Source organism: Lissotriton helveticus, chromosome 1_1 (genome assembly GCF_964261635.1).
Source record: "Lissotriton helveticus chromosome 1_1, aLisHel1.1, whole genome shotgun sequence".
NCBI lineage: Eukaryota > Metazoa > Chordata > Amphibia > Caudata > Salamandridae > Lissotriton > Lissotriton helveticus.
The window spans coordinates 108,885,878-108,903,364 of record NC_136057.1 but is presented as its reverse complement, the minus strand read 5'-3'; the positions used below and the strand labels follow the sequence as shown (position 1 = coordinate 108,903,364).

Below are 17,487 nucleotides of genomic sequence, written 5' to 3'. Positions count from 1 at the left end.
TTCTATAGAATATATTGTCCATAGACAAAAGCAAGTCTTCCACGTATTAGTAACCAGTTTGTTATATAAATTTACTTCTAAGTCCTACAAGATAAACGAGCATGTCAGCATTACTCTATCTCTAGTCTCAAATACTAGTAGCATATTATTGCCACGAAGGTTGCTTACCAGTCAAAATGTAAGTCTTGGTATTTATTACAATCTTGGGTAAAGTAATTTGTAGTCAGCACGACTTCATTATCATTATATCTTTTCTCTTTTTCTCATTCTATAAAAAATAGATTTTAAAATTCTAAATTAAGAAATGTTCACCGTCACTTTGGTGTAAAACCGTTTTTTAAGGAGTTATAACTATATGAGTGCTCACCCAATTAGAGAAGAAGTATCCTTAGATTATTTCAATCGTATTTCGCGGTCGTCTTCAATTCTTGAATTCTAAGTTGAATTATAAGAACTATTATTAGGTCTGTACTCCGTTTTCTGTATACACAATTACAGTTAGTTTTAAAGTAGAGGTTGCACTTACCTAATCAGAGTTGCTATCTCCTCCAACTTCGTAATCAGTATTACCGGCGTTCTACACGGGCGTCATCTTATGTATGGCTATGATCAGTCTCTATTGCGTGTAGATTCTAGCGGCGGCCATATTGTGTAAACTTAATTCCTGAGTATTGTTACCGCTATTGATTCTAACGGCGGTCATCTGGTATAGGTAATACTGTCTACACCCAAACGCTGTAGATATCAGCCAAAAAGAGTTATTTGATTCAATTACTATCAATCCTCGTGATCAGTATTACCTCCCATCTCTCGCGTATTGATTCTGGCGGCGGCCATGTTGTGTAAACTTGTTAACTGAATAGTATTGCCGCTTGGTGATTCTAATGGCGGACATCTTATGTAAGAGATGCCGACTACATATAAATCATTATTATATCCATTTGTGAATTTGTGTTCTTATTAAGAAAATAGCTTAAAGTAACCGCATATTTAAAGTGTACTTGTTACTGTGCCCTCAATATTATATATTCAGAAATTATCTCAAGTTCTCATTGGCGATGACTGCCAACGTCGGAGTTGTTCGCGCCCCATATCTTTTCACAACATTTTTTTCCTTTAAACATTTTTTCTCAAATGCAAAAATTTTTATAACTATAAAGGTAACAGAAGAGGGCTTAAGAGAGCAAATGCAGAAGTTATATCACAATTCAGTAGAAACAGTTCATGTATACCACAATCTTAATTACAGTTCTTAGTATATACTTTAATTTACATTTACTCATTGTTCTCCTAAGTAATATTGAAGCTCAGAATCAATATTCAACCCGTCTTCAACTGCTCTAAGGACCATAATCCATCTTGTCTCTTTTCTTCTAAGTTTCAGTAACCTATTTCCTCCACGTCTATCTCGTGTCACATGTTCTATACCATGGTATAGAAATTTGTGTCTTTCTGTATCATTTCCATTCTGTATTAGATGTGAGGAAATAGGATACCTTGTGTCCCCATTCTTAAGTGCCCTGTAGTGCTCAATCATACGTTCCTTTAGTCTTCTTACTGTGCTGCCCACATAAATTTTACCACATAAGCAGACAATAACATAAATGACATATGAGGTTTCACAGTTGATGAATGAATCAATATGGAATGTCCCAGTATTATTATAATTGAATGTCGTTACTTTCCTCATTGCCCATCTACATGAGCTACAATTTCCACAATAGTAGAAGCCTTTTGGGCATGATCGGAGCCAGTCACTTTGGCTCATCGATATTGGTAATTTTGGGTAGCTAGGACTCACAATATTAGCCAAAGATCTCCCTTTTCGGTAAGTAATGCTTGGGCGTTCTGTTAAAAAAGGTTTCAAATCTTTATCTGAAGTTAACATTTGCCAATATTTATGCATTATCCTGAAAAGTTTATGACTTCCTATCCCAAAGTTGGTAACCATTCGGATTTTTTGTTTATCTTTAGAAACCTCTGATTTATTTTTAGGTTTCAAAGTATCATTTCTTTTCAATTTTTTTACCTTGCAGGCAGCAGCAGAAATAACAGTGTTAGTGTATCCTCTGTTTTTGAATCTTTTCATCATATTTTTAACATTAGACTGAAAGTCTTCATCTTTAGAGCAGTTTCTTCTTGCTCGGATCATTTCCCCATAGGGGATTGGGTTAATTTGGCTTTTGGGATGGCAACTATCTGCTCTAAGTAGAGCATTGCAACTAGTCTCTTTGCGAAACATTCGACTTTCTAATTTATGATTTTCCACATAAAGTTCTATGTCCAAAAAAGTCAATTTTTCTTTACTGTAATGGGTAGTAAATGACATGTTCATATCGTTCGCATTCAGATATCGAAAAAACTGATCTAATTCATCTGCTGTACCTCTCCAAAATAATAAACAATCGTCGATGAACCTACCCCAGTAGTATATGTGATCGATCCATCGGCTGCCTTTAGGGCCCCAAATAAGCTCCGCCTCCAGTTTCCCCATAAAGAGGTTCGCGAAGGACGGAGCAAATTTAGAACCCATCGCAGTCCCGATCTTTTGTTTAAACCAGGTAGATTCGAAAAGAAAGTAATTATTTTCAAGCACTATTTTGGTCATCTCTAATAACATATTTGTGTGATTGAAGAGTTCCACTGGTCTATTATTCAAAAAGGTCTCAACAGCTCTTATTCCTTTTTCATGTTCTATGTTAGAATAGAGAGATACAACATCCAAAGTTGCTAAAATCATGTCATTCTCCCATTTTATATCATTCATAATATTCAAAATATGTTTCGTATCTTCAATATGAGATGGCAGGTTTTGTACATATGGTCTAAGGTATGAGTCTATAAATTGTGAGAGTTTTTCTGTTGGCCCCCCTATGCCCGAAATTATCGGTCTTCCTGGAGGTTTTTCTCTGTTTTTGTGTATCTTTGGAAGACAGTACATACAGGGGGCTTTCGGGGAGTCAATCTTCAAAAATGTATATTCGTCATGATCTAAAAGACATTCATCATACCATCCTTTCAGTCTCATATTTATTTGATTCTTAATCATTTCTAGAGGATTAGAATCGATCTTCTCATAATATCTACCATCTCTTAGTTGTGATAAAACTTCGTCATTATAATCTTTTCGATTCATAACAACAGTGTTGCCTCCTTTGTCAGCTCTACGAATCATAAGTTTCCTCTATAGAGTTGTCAGAAAGCATGAATAATGTTCTTAGAAAAGGTTTTGGATTTTGTCCTACTAAAAACATTGATTGGTATAACACTAAGATTGATCTGTATAAATTTGTTCGTCTACTGAAACTTAAAAAATTCTTTTCTAATAAGGAAGATACTGTGGTTAAAACCTTGAATAAACCAGTTTTTAGTGAACTTACTATTCGAGAACTGCATGATACAAAACTTTTGCTATCCCTAACAGAGTCAGAAGAAGACCCTATTACTATGCACTCTTTACTACAAGATCTTGAAATTAATCCAGGCTTATCATCTAAAAGGGGTTTTAAAGAAAAATCTAAATGGACACCCCAGTTAACTTCAGGTAATGTGGTAGACGCTTTCTACAGATCTGTAAATCTAGAGATAGATAATTTGATTAGAAGGGAACATCACCATAAAAAGTACTTTCTTGACAACCTAAAAATAGATGAAAGGGAAGCGTTACGTGAACTTACAGATCACCCACAACTTATGATTCGTAGAGCTGACAAAGGAGGCAACATTGTTGTTATGAATCGAAAAGATTATAATGACGAAGTTTTATCACAACTAAGAGATGGTAGATATTATGAGAAGATCGATTCTAATCCTCTAGAAATGATTAAGAATCAAATAAATATGAGACTGAAAGGATGGTATGATGAATGTCTTTTAGATCATGACGAATATACATTTTTGAAGATTGACTCCCCGAAAGCCCCCTGTATGTACTGTCTTCCAAAGATACACAAAAACAGAGAAAAACCTCCAGGAAGACCGATAATTTCGGGCATAGGGGGGCCAACAGAAAAACTCTCACAATTTATAGACTCATACCTTAGACCATATGTACAAAACCTGCCATCTCATATTGAAGATACGAAACATATTTTGAATATTATGAATGATATAAAATGGGAGAATGACATGATTTTAGCAACTTTGGATGTTGTATCTCTCTATTCTAACATAGAACATGAAAAAGGAATAAGAGCTGTTGAGACCTTTTTGAATAATAGACCAGTGGAACTCTTCAATCACACAAATATGTTATTAGAGATGACCAAAATAGTACTTGAAAATAATTACTTTCTTTTCGAATCTACCTGGTTTAAACAAAAGATCGGGACTGCGATGGGTTCTAAATTTGCTCCGTCCTTCGCGAACCTCTTTATGGGGAAACTGGAGGCGGAGCTTATTTGGGGCCCTAAAGGCAGCCGATGGATCGATCACATATACTACTGGGGTAGGTTCATCGACGATTGTTTATTATTTTGGAGAGGTACAGCAGATGAATTAGATCAGTTTTTTCGATATCTGAATGCGAACGATATGAACATGTCATTTACTACCCATTACAGTAAAGAAAAATTGACTTTTTTGGACATAGAACTTTATGTGGAAAATCATAAATTAGAAAGTCGAATGTTTCGCAAAGAGACTAGTTGCAATGCTCTACTTAGAGCAGATAGTTGCCATCCCAAAAGCCAAATTAACCCAATCCCCTATGGGGAAATGATCCGAGCAAGAAGAAACTGCTCTAAAGATGAAGACTTTCAGTCTAATGTTAAAAATATGATGAAAAGATTCAAAAACAGAGGATACACTAACACTGTTATTTCTGCTGCTGCCTGCAAGGTAAAAAAATTGAAAAGAAATGATACTTTGAAACCTAAAAATAAATCAGAGGTTTCTAAAGATAAACAAAAAATCCGAATGGTTACCAACTTTGGGATAGGAAGTCATAAACTTTTCAGGATAATGCATAAATATTGGCAAATGTTAACTTCAGATAAAGATTTGAAACCTTTTTTAACAGAACGCCCAAGCATTACTTACCGAAAAGGGAGATCTTTGGCTAATATTGTGAGTCCTAGCTACCCAAAATTACCAATATCGATGAGCCAAAGTGACTGGCTCCGATCATGCCCAAAAGGCTTCTACTATTGTGGAAATTGTAGCTCATGTAGATGGGCAATGAGGAAAGTAACGACATTCAATTATAATAATACTGGGACATTCCATATTGATTCATTCATCAACTGTGAAACCTCATATGTCATTTATGTTATTGTCTGCTTATGTGGTAAAATTTATGTGGGCAGCACAGTAAGAAGACTAAAGGAACGTATGATTGAGCACTACAGGGCACTTAAGAATGGGGACACAAGGTATCCTATTTCCTCACATCTAATACAGAATGGAAATGATACAGAAAGACACAAATTTCTATACCATGGTATAGAACATGTGACACGAGATAGACGTGGAGGAAATAGGTTACTGAAACTTAGAAGAAAAGAGGCAAGATGGATTATGGTCCTTAGAGCAGTTGAAGACGGGTTGAATATTGATTCTGAGCTTCAATATTACTTAGGAGAACAATGAGTAAATGTAAATTAAAGTATATACTAAGAACTGTAATTAAGATTGTGGTATACATGAACTGTTTCTACTGAATTGTGATATAACTTCTGCATTTGCTCTCTTAAGCCCTCTTCTGTTACCTTTATAGTTATAAAATTTTTTGCATTTGAGAAAAAATGTTTAAAGAAAAAAATGTTGTGAAAAGATATGGGGCGCGAACAACTCCGACGTTGGCAGTCATCGCCAATGAGAACTTGAGATAATTTCTGAATATATAATATTGAGGGCACAGTAACAAGTACACTTTAAATATGCGGTTACTTTAAGCTATTTTCTTAATAAGAACACAAATTCACAAATGGATATAATAATGATTTATATGTAGTCGGCATCTCTTACATAAGATGTCCGCCATTAGAATCACCAAGCGGCAATACTATTCAGTTAACAAGTTTACACAACATGGCCGCCGCCAGAATCAATACGCGAGAGATGGGAGGTAATACTGATCACGAGGATTGATAGTAATTGAATCAAATAACTCTTTTTGGCTGATATCTACAGCGTTTGGGTGTAGACAGTATTACCTATACCAGATGACCGCCGTTAGAATCAATAGCGGTAACAATACTCAGGAATTAAGTTTACACAATATGGCCGCCGCTAGAATCTACACGCAATAGAGACTGATCATAGCCATACATAAGATGACGCCCGTGTAGAACGCCGGTAATACTGATTACGAAGTTGGAGGAGATAGCAACTCTGACTAGGTAAGTGCAACCTCTACTTTAAAACTAACTGTAATTGTGTATACAGAAAACGGAGTACAGACCTAATAATAGTTCTTATAATTCAACTTAGAATTCAAGAATTGAAGACGACCGCGAAATACGATTGAAATAATCTAAGGATACTTCTTCTCTAATTGGGTGAGCACTCATATAGTTATAACTCCTTAAAAAACGGTTTTACACCAAAGTGACGGTGAACATTTCTTAATTTAGAATTTTAAAATCTATTTTTTATAGAATGAGAAAAAGAGAAAAGAAATAATGATAATGAAGTCGTGCTGACTACAAATTACTTTACCCAAGATTGTAATAAATACCAAGACTTACATTTTGACTGGTAAGCAACCTTCGTGGCAATAATATGCTACTAGTATTTGAGACTAGAGATAGAGTAATGCTGACATGCTCGTTTATCTTGTAGGACTTAGAAGAAAATTTATATAACAAACTGGTTACTAATACGTGGAAGACTTGCTTTTGTCTATGGACAATATATTCTATAGAAAGGTAATTTTATAATAATCTTAGTACTTGTGTGCCTTAGAAATGTCTAATAAATAATGTTCCAATTGGCGATGATAACCATGGCGGAGTTAAAGGCTCCCCCGTATCGTTTCAGAACTCTTTAATATCAGAGAGGTGAATCTCCTTTGAATAATGTCTATAAATTGAAACCTGGAGAAGTGTTGAATGGCAATAGACCCTAATGTTTACGACGTGCCTTACTGTATGACACTGGGATCCACACTGAAGTTTATGTTTGTTGCACTGACGTATTGGTAACTCTGTGCTTTACCTACACTTAGGAGGTGTTAGAATGTATATAATTTTTCCATAAAAAGATTGAAAAGTATAATTATTTCTTTAGTTTATACATTGTCTCTTTGGATTACAGCCCTGAGGAAGTTGTGGTTACAACGAAACACGTGTTGGCTGATCCATTTGGTTGATTTACTTGGCTGATTCATTTGGTTGATTCACTTTAAGAGTATAGAACTACGTTGTGAAAATTTGATTTGGAGCTGATTTATATATAAGACTATTGAACCACGATGTGATGATTCGAATTGGATACTTTACTCGCAAGATTGTTCTGATATAAAGACTATTGTGAACTGAGAAATAAATCTGGACTAAGTGTCATATCTATTGATGAGCAAACACCCGACTTTGGAATTTAATTCATATATGGTGTAATCTATGTTATTTGATTATTTTGTGCTCGGCAAGAAATATCTGTCACTTATAAGGTCACAACGGCGAGACCTATTGGCTATGCCAAGGCTTTTTTGTACTTGGTCTTCCATGACCAGAGCCATCCCAGGAGAGTCGTGGGTTTCTCCCACTCAAGCGACTCACACCTGAGACCAGAATCTCTCATGATGACAGAGACCGTGTATTTCAGCAAGTCCAGCAGTGAAATATCACTGCTACCCATGACAGCAGGACAGAGAGAATGACCCCCACATGAGGAGTATCAATAAACTGAGCACAGGCACCGAAAGCTGCAGGACCATGAAAATTAAAAAGGCTGTTCGGAACAGCACCACCACCGTGGGGCACTGTGTCGTCCATGGCATGCAATGCCACTGCACAGTTCACTGCACCAGGCTCTGTGCATCATGGCCATCACAGACAACACACAATGCAATAACACCAGATTAACGTGGGTGAAATATCGAAAACCAAACAATGCCAAAGAGGGTATACAGGCACATACAGATGCACTGTGCTTGCTATGCTTAACTGCACAAGTAAGTATCCTGGTGTGCAGTCAATAAAACCGACGCTGCGCTTACATAATTCCCTTCATAATGTTTCGGGGCTGTAAATTCGGCCACAGCACTCTTGCATCACAACATTTTTGCCCTCAACATTCTGGAGTACATTTTTGGGCATTACCTGGGTCTCTCCTCATGTCAGCATGGCGTGCTGCCTGCTGCATAAAAGAGTGCAAACCTCCCTCACCCCACCCCAATAAAAGGGAAATTTATGGCTCTTGTTTTCACCCTAATAATACAGCATTTTATAAAGCGCGAGCAGCTACCTCACGAGGAGGTGTCCCGGCGCTAGGAAGAACACAGTTGACCAGGAGACTAGGAGAAAGGAAGCTAACGTGGTTGGGTAAAGAGCCAGGTCTTTAGCAGCCGCTTGAAGCAAGGTTCAGTGGGGGCTTGCTGAATTGCTGGGGGTAGGGTGTTCCATAACTTTGCAACATTTGCCAAAAAGATTCGACCCCCCCAAGCGAACCCTTTTTGCTCGTGGGACTACAAGTTGAACACGGCAATTGGAACGAAGCGCACGGGTCTGTGAGTATCTCGGGAGCCGGATTTTCAAATATTTAGGACAGGTGCCAAACAGAGATCGGTAGGCCAATGTAAGTGCCTTAAATTTGATTCTGCCGGCAACTGGTAGCCAGTGCAGTGCAGGCGAACACTTTATCTTTAAGCAAGCTGCTGCCCTGCCATACTTCTGGCTTACCCCAGCAAATGGTGCCATTAAAATGTGACCATTCTCCAACCACTCTATTACACCTTGAGTAGGTCGTCCGTCTGGGGATACCAGTCAAGATAAAGTATGTACGGAAGCTGCTGTCTGACTACTAGTATTTTCTACAACAGTCTAAAAAGGAAAAGATGGTACAAACAAAATGGAAGACAGGCTTTGACGTCAAACAGGGTCTAAATGCATATGCGCACAACTAATCATTTCTCCGATGCACAATTAAAATAAATGCAATAATACATTGCTTATTATTATTATATATCACTGTGCACTCACGAATTTTGCTGTCACTTAACGCTGTGGATGGCGTACTGGTTTTATCGTCCTTCAAGGCAGAAAGACAGACCCTACTTGAAAACGGCTGTCTGTAGCTTGCTCGTAAATCTATACAACAGTCGCATTGACCCACCGAGCTATTTTAATCGCGCCTCACAGTACTGCTGTATCGTTGGAGCTGCCGAAGATAAGTGATTCAATGTCATAACGCGCAGCCGCTTTGCCACTAACACAATAACTTTGAAACGCTGCATCGGGGTCTGTTTAGTGGACGTTAAGTTCGTACCAGGTATTGCTGTCTGCTTGAATATAAAGTCATTCAGAAAAGGGGGTGGTGATGAACAGAGTGTCTGAATTAAGCAGACCACTCTTACCCAGTCCAAAGATCAGGGCTTGATCCATCACCGTTTTTTAGCTCACTGCACCATCCCAGCTCAGAACTTGGCTATATGCAAATTAGTCTGTTCCTGTACCAGTGCATGATGGGAACAGGGCAAACCAAACTACCAAGCCAATTCTTATACTGGGAAGGAAACAAGTTTTCGGGGACCGGTTTCTGGCATTTCAGCCGTCGTCGGCCCGGCTTGCTTGAATCCTGATGGTGCAATGAGCAAGGGACTCACATCTGAGTATACCCTTCCACGCTTATGGTGGACACAATGATTCAGAAAAGGGGGTGGTGATGAACAGAGTGTCTGAATTAAGCAGACCACTCTTACCCAGTCCAAAGATCAGGGCTTGATCCAACACCGTTTTTTAGCTCACTGCACCATCCCAGATCAGAGCCTGGCTATATGCAAATTAGTCTGTTCCTGTCCCAGTGCATGATGGGAACAGGGCAAACCAAACTACCAAGCCAATTCTTATACTGGGAAGGAAACAAGCTTCCGGGGACCGGTTTCTGGCATTTCAGCCGTCGTCGGCCCGGCTTGCTTGAATCCTGATGGTGCAATGAGCAAGGGACTCACATCTGAGTATACCCTTCCACGCTTATGGTGGACAAAATGATTCAGAAAAGGGGGTGGTGATGAACAGAGTGTCTGAATTAAGCAGACCACTCTTACCCAGTCCAAAGATCAGGGCTTGATCCATCACTGTTTTTTAGCTCACTGCACCATCCCAGGTCAGAACCTGGCTATATGCAAATTAGTCTGTTTCTGTCCCAGTGCATGATGGGAACAGGGCAAACCAAACTACCAAGCCAATTCTTATACTGGGAAGGAAACTAGCTTCCGGGGACCGGTTTCTGGCATTTCAGCCGTCGTCGGCCCGGCTTGCTTGAATCCTGATGGTGCAATGAGCAAGGGACTCACATCTGAGTATACCCTTCCACGCTTATGGTGGACAAAATGATTCAGAAAAGGGGGTGGTGATGAACAGAGTGTCTGAATTAAGCAGACCACTCTTACCCAGTCCAAAGATCAGGGCTTGATCCATCACCGTTTTTTAGCTCACTGCACCATCCCAGCTCAGAACCTGGCTATATGCAAATTAGTCTGTTCCTGTCCCAGTGCATGATGGGAACAGGGCAAACCAAACTACCAAGCCAATTCTTATACTGGGAAGGAAACAAGCTTCCGGGGACCGGTTTCTGGCATTTCAGCCGTCGTCGGCCCGGCTTGCTTGAATCCTGATTAACCCTGGGCGTAGTTCGCGTAGCCGCACTCCGCGAAGCTACGCGAAGACGCACTTGCACTCCGCGAGCTACGCGTAGCTCCGCGGACATGCGTAGTAGCTTGCTAGACCCGTTCGCGCGCCGTTTTTCGTCTTCGGGAGCGCGGTGCGCGTGTTCGGGGCGCTGCCTGCATGCTCGCAATAGCTAGCGCGCTAAGTTACTCAATGAGGTTTGTCCCGCCCGCTTGCGTTCCCTTATTTCCGGTTCCGGGTCACAAGTAACGTGTTCGCGTTGTGTTAGACATGTTCGGGAACTCATCTTCTCGTTCGCACTGCCAAAGTGCGTGATCGCGTCAAATATCGCGCGAACTTACCGCGGCGGTCGCGACGGGCAGAGCCATCTTCGATTTCACACTCTGGCTATGGTTTTGGGCCTACTTCAGCATCTCACTCCTATCTCTTCCATCCTGGTCTTTTCCCTCAGTTTTTCTAACTTTCTTTACTTCTTACCTATTTCTGTCTGTGCCTAGGTTTATATTTCTCATTTTATTTTTACTTTTACCACTTTTTTTGCAACTTTTCTCTTGTTTTATATTACTTCCTTCTTTTATCTTTCTTCTTTCTTCCCCTAACCTTTTTGTCTTCAACTTTCCTTCTCCCCTCCACCCAGAACCATGGTGAAGGGTGCCAGCAGCATCGGCGGCTCAAAGGGCAAGGCGGCTGTGCCTAAAAAAAAACGGCTGCCTTGCGGCAGAATGCGCCCGGCAGGAGTGACGCCCCGCCAACTTTTTGGGGAGGAGGAGGTGGCCGCCCTGGTCTTTTTTATCCAACGTCACCTCCCCTTGACTTTGGCAGCAGGCGGCAGGCCCGGCTCCGGCCACCAGCGCATTGAAGAGCGTCTCCGGCGGTGGGCGAAGGTGCGCCGTGCAGTCTTCCGCTGCTCCGGTATCCGGCGTACCCACCATCAGCTGTCCCACCGCTGGGCCGACATTTTGGACCGGGAGCAGGACCTGTTGGACCTGCTTGGTGTGGAGGTTGTGGGTCTTGGTGAGTGGCTACCCCAAAAATAAAGTGTGTATATATATATATATATATATATATATATATATATATATATATATATATAGTTGCATAAATATTGTTATTGTATCTTTGTAAATATTGGCTGAATAAGTAACGCGATGACTGTTGCCCCTAGTTACATTTGCGATGTATTCCGGTATATCTACTGTCATTGTATGACAGTGTTCTTCTTCTTCACTGGCTCTTGCGTGTTGTTTCAACTTGGCGCTAGCTGTTGCTGTTTATTGATGTGAGATTTTCTTTATTGTTGAGAACTGAAGTTAGTTAATGCTATTAATAGAGTCTTGTCCTTCCTTTGTCCGTCAGTGAAATAGCGGTGGATGGATAATTGTACGTTGTTTGCATATTGTAGCATTTTTTTCACGGCCTTCTCTTCTGCATGAATCGAATCCTTTTCTTGCAAAGAATGCTAACGTTACTTTGTTCTTCTTACCTCAGCCAGGGCCGGCTCTAGGGGGCATGTGCAAGCTGTGCAACTGCACAGGGGCACCAAACTTCAGGGGCCACCGCACCAATAGATATCCTTAATTTAATAATACTCTAAGGATGGATACATATTTGCGTTGCGGCCCCTGGCATGGATTTGTTGCCTCCGGCTCTGTTCCACTGTAGCAGTGTGATTTGCAATGATGTCTATGTTTCACAGCACTCAATGTTTTTCTCTTTGTTTATTATTTTAATTTTTACATGAACCACAGAACCCAGGGGCAAGCAGAATACAGGGACCGAGTCGGCGGGTGAACCACCAGTTACACAGAGCTCCTCTACTGAGGATCCTGCTGCTGTCCCCAGTAAGTCCAACAGTGCTTGTTTTTTCCTCTGTAATGTGTCTGCAGTGCTTTGTCAATTGACAGCAACCAAGTATGCATCCAGAATGATGTTTGTCTAGTATTTTTGTAAACGTTAGTATACCACTACTAGTCTTGTGGGTATTCTTCTATCTCCTATGGAGTTATATACATATTACACAACTATGTAACTATGCACACGAAAATTGGATGTTGTTGGTACTGATAGGCAGGTTGGACCTTACTTACACCTCAGTCACAGAACTCTGAGGAACGCACAATTCACTGAACGTCAGCCTATATGGCCTGAGTCATTGGTCTATTGTTCAAATCACACTCCTGAACCCCAATACCAATATGCCGAATGCTTTTAGGACACAAACCGTTACCTAAGAAACCCCCTTTTGCTCACTCACTCGTGTGAGTCTCTAAGACAACAGACACTGAAAATAAACTTCAGAGTCAAAGTGGTCATTCAAAAGCTTTATTTTGTTAGAAGTAAGTAAGTAACATCAATGTTTTTAAGTTGTTCCGTCCAATACGTTGAAGGGCCCACCAGAAAAAATCCAGAGTTAAAACAGGCATAATAAAGTAATCAACATTTGTACAGCTACTAGTTCACAATAGGGAAATGTGGCAACTATCGGAGACCTCTCACCAACGTATACTGGTCAGATATTCCTCTTTTTTTGTAAGCTATGGAAATGTCCGCTTCGTAGAAGGCAATCTTCTCACCTGCCGAAAAATAATGACAAAAGTGGTGCACGTTAGACAGTATTAAATACATTTATGCCAGTTTTATGCAGCCATGCTAAAAAGAAGTTGTAACCTGTAAGCAAACTCTATTCCACAATCCACATAGAAAACTTAAATACGGGCCCTTTTACTTTCCCACCTCTTCAGGTGTATGCATTGAACAATGATGTGTTGCCCCAGAGCGTCTTCTCGTACTGCGCAACAAGCTGCGAGTTAACATGCGCAAAACTGGATACATTGATGTACAAAGGTTACATAGTTCACTTCCAATTTCCAAGGACTAGAGTAGCAGGACAGATGAGATGAGCTTGGGTACCATACCATAACAATGAATGCTAATAATATGTGTAGTGACTCTGCTGTACTATGCAATGTGGACTCATACTGATTACGTACGTTGTACTTAACTGTTTTGAAGAACTCCATTCTTGGTGAACAAGTACAAAGGGGGCTGTGCATCCATCTAAAAAGGTGTACTTATTTTTATAGGTGCAGAACCCTTACCATCGACCAGTGCCGACGGGGACAGCGGCGCAGCTTCAGCGATCCCGGCGGGGACAGGAGGAACAGAGGCACCTACACCAGCAGCAGTGGGGGGGGAGCCAACAGCGGCGGGCGATGGTAAGTTACATTCAATAGTGATCTGCATTACTTGGTGGGAGGGGAAAACTTTCTCACTGTACTCTACTGGAAAATATATGATGTTACCTTTACTTGTCATTAGCATGCTAAGCATTACCACTACAGTAATGCAAGTGGCTGATAGCAGTCGGATGCATGGGTTGTTGTTAAAGCATGTAAAGGGGAAAACACAGCTGCCAGCGTGGTTGGGAGACACACCCAATACCGGTGGTTAGTGGATAGTCTCAGCAGCAGCGGTGTTTTGGGCAAACCCAAAGGCAAGGGAAGGAGGGGACGACTGGGTGCATGGGTCGTTGCTGGTGAAACACAAACCAAATAAGGTTTGTTGCGCGGTATAAAGTATTATAGTCTTTACTAGACATGTGCTACTAGCTGCCCCCTGTTAATTAATGTTACTTTGAGAGTGTTCCCGCCTTCCCGGAATCAGAGTATATAATACAAAAGGAGATATGAAAAAGACAGGTGTTCGTTCTAATGTGTGTGACCGTTGAAGTACACCCATGCTAATAGGGCAGGCATAATGCCGTGACAAAAAGTCCGAAAAATTAATAGAGGCTGTAGAATGTTCAAGATAGACGCAACACAATTTCTGGTACTCAGCTTGCTTGCTAGTGCTACTGTGCCGCCCACTATGTGTTGAATCAATGTTGTGTTCTTGATTTGCGGGGAGTTTGGATTACAACAATTCTGTTTCTTTCTTTATAGTTACTCCTTCCCAAAAACCAACAAGGAAGGAGTTGGCAGTCCGGGCCCGGCAGCGGAAACTGCAGGCAATTGTAGAGGCCTACCGCCGGCTGGTGGATCAGGCCGAGGAGGAGGAGGAGGAGGCGGCGGCAGCAGCTGCTGCCTCTTCCAATGCCCCGGGCCCCAAGCCTGCAGGACTACGTCGCCGTGGTCAGGCAGCCGCCCGCCGCCGCATTGTTACATCTTCGGCGGCCCCCCCACAACAACAACAACATGCATGCAAGTGTAGGTGCCGTGATTTCAAAGCAAAGATTCTCCGCCGGGTAGCGAAGTTGGAGGAGGAGCGGAAGAAGCTGGAGGACGGTCTAGAGGAGCGTGTGAAGATACTGGTGGACAAACACCTGAAAGCCCGCCGGCTTTGAAATGGACCCTGTTTTTTGCCCCTTTTTTAATCCTTTTGTTGGTGGGTGGGATGTGGGAGTTGGGGTGTACATTTGGGTTGAAATTTGGTTGGGGTTAGGGGAGGGTAGGGGCAGCTCTGGGTCAGGGGGTTACATTTGTTATATATTTTATTTTTCTATTATCATTATGAAAATATAAAAATAAAACAAAGATATTTTCACAAGAAAACATTTGAAGTTCATTTGTGTTTGTTGGGGGGGTGGAGGGGGGACTGTTTCACCAAATAATGTACGTTGTGCAACATGAACATGAACTACGAACAATAAATTAAGTACTGACTGCAGCTGTAGTAGTAGGGTCACAAGTGCATAAATAATTTATATTATTAAATAACATGGGAAAATTGCCCATCACGTGAGTCTGAAGTTACTACTAGTATACTTTAATTCCATGCACATTTGCTCAGAGTCGGCTAAACAATCCTATGCAATGCATTGCATCATTCCTTTAATATACCTGTCCTAGTTGTCAGGGAAGAGGAGCTCGTCCTCAAACTCTGTGCGTTCAGACAGAAGTAGGTCATGTAACCCAGTAGTGAGGACGTCTTCTTCACACTCGCTTTCTTCATCCGGCGGTGATTCACGTACTTGATAGTCTGGTGGTATGAAGCGTTGATTCATTTTTATCATTGTCAGCCGCTCCACGCTTTTGGGGGAGAGACTAGTCCTTTTCGATGTGACAATGGCACCAGCAGCACTGAAAACCCGCTCAGAGGAGACACTGGCTACAGGACAAGCCAGATACTTTATCGCCAGCCTGCTCAGCACTGGCCACTGTCTCCTTCTTTCATACCAATAGACCAATGGGCTTTGCTCCATGAACACCTCTGTTGTGTCATCCAGATAGGCCTGAACCATCCGCTCAATGTTCATTGGTGCTCGGCTTTGCTGGTCCTCTTTTCCCTTTGCAACAGCAACGGACTTACCCATCCCTTTCTGTAGAAAAAAAGCAGTTATGCTTTTGGTTGGGTCTGCTGAATCAGATCGTGTAGGTGCTGCTTTTGGTACTGTTGGTGCCTGCTGGAAAGCAGACGCACTGCTCTCACGCTGTGAAGAACTTGCGTCAGGAGTACTTGGACTGGCCTGGGCTGGCAGTGGCAGGCCTTTAAGTAACAGCCGTTCAGTTTCTAACTCATTAGCTTCCGCAGCTATGGAAGTTTTGTACTTGTCAACATCCTCATCTGAAAATGGAATTACTTCGTTACTGCTGACAAATAATTTGTACCGTGGATCCAAGATTGTTGCAGTTATGTAATGTTCACCTGACACAATATTGTTGAGCCTTACATTTTCACACAAGCGGTTGACTAAGCCCTTGGCTAAGGTATATGCATCAACTTTTTGTTCGTCACCTTCGTATGTTTCACAGACCTCCTTCACCTGTTGCTCAAGCATGTACAACAATGGGATGGCTTGGCCCATAGTACAGTCCTCCCTGCTAACTGCACGTGTGAAGACCTCAAAGGGTTGTAGCATCTCTGTGATGCATTTAATGAGGTCCCACTGCCACATCTCAATGGTCAGGGCTTTAAGATTAACAGTAGGATCCCCTAATCTTCTTGACATTACATAAGCATTCAGTGGGATGTACTGCTCAAAGAGACGCTCAAGCATGAAATAAGTTGAGTTCCAACGTGTTGGGACCTCCTGGATCAGTGCTTTGACTGGCAACCTATGCTCTTGCTGAATGACCCGTAGCAGCTTCCGTCCTTTGAAAGAATGGTTAAAGTGCGTGCATATTCTTCTGCAGATGGCCATTATGTTGCTGACTTTGGCTTCATTTTTCAGAAAGTCTTGCACGACTAAGTTTATGCAGTGTGCCAAACAGGGTACCCTGAAATAATGTCCTTCTCTCATTGCCTTCACTACATTACTGCCATTGTCGGTGGAAACAAAACCAATCTTAAGGCCTCTTGGTTTCAGCCATTCAAAGACCTTGTCGTTAAAGTCAGACAAAATGTTTTCAGCAGTATGACTTTTGTCCATACCAAACATGGCTATAGTTGCATGTCTGCGCGTATCATTAAAAATTCCAGCAACGTCACGGAGGCCTGAAGTTAACTTGTCTTTAACACCTGCAAAAGAGATCCAGTGTGCGGTGATGCACATGAAATCTGTAGCATCGCAACTGCTCCACATGTCTGTTGTCAGGTGGATACAATGGACAACACTCTGTTGTAAGGCTTTCCCAATCAATTCCAGCACATCGTGGTGTAGTGCTGGAACAGCCACTCGGGCAAAATAGTAGCGACTGGGAACGTTCCATTTTGGGCAGAGGGTTGCCACTAATTCCAGAAATCCAACAGCCTCAACAAA

The 17,487-nt window shown here is 41.5% G+C and overlaps 1 protein-coding gene across 1 annotated transcript; it reads right to left on the bottom strand.

Moving 5' to 3' along the window:
• Nucleotides 1-13,176: 13,176 nt before the first annotated feature.
• On the bottom strand, nucleotides 13,177-16,785 carry LOC144759261 (putative protein ZBED10P). Its single transcript, XM_078646475.1, has 2 exons — nucleotides 15,629-16,785; nucleotides 13,177-13,363 (listed from the first exon to the last, which is right to left on the bottom strand). Exon 1 carries the CDS (start codon nucleotides 16,783-16,785, stop codon nucleotides 15,634-15,636), a length of 1,152 nt encoding a protein of 383 aa, XP_078502601.1. The 3' UTR covers nucleotides 13,177-13,363; nucleotides 15,629-15,633.
• Between the last annotated feature and the right edge of the window lie 702 nt (nucleotides 16,786-17,487).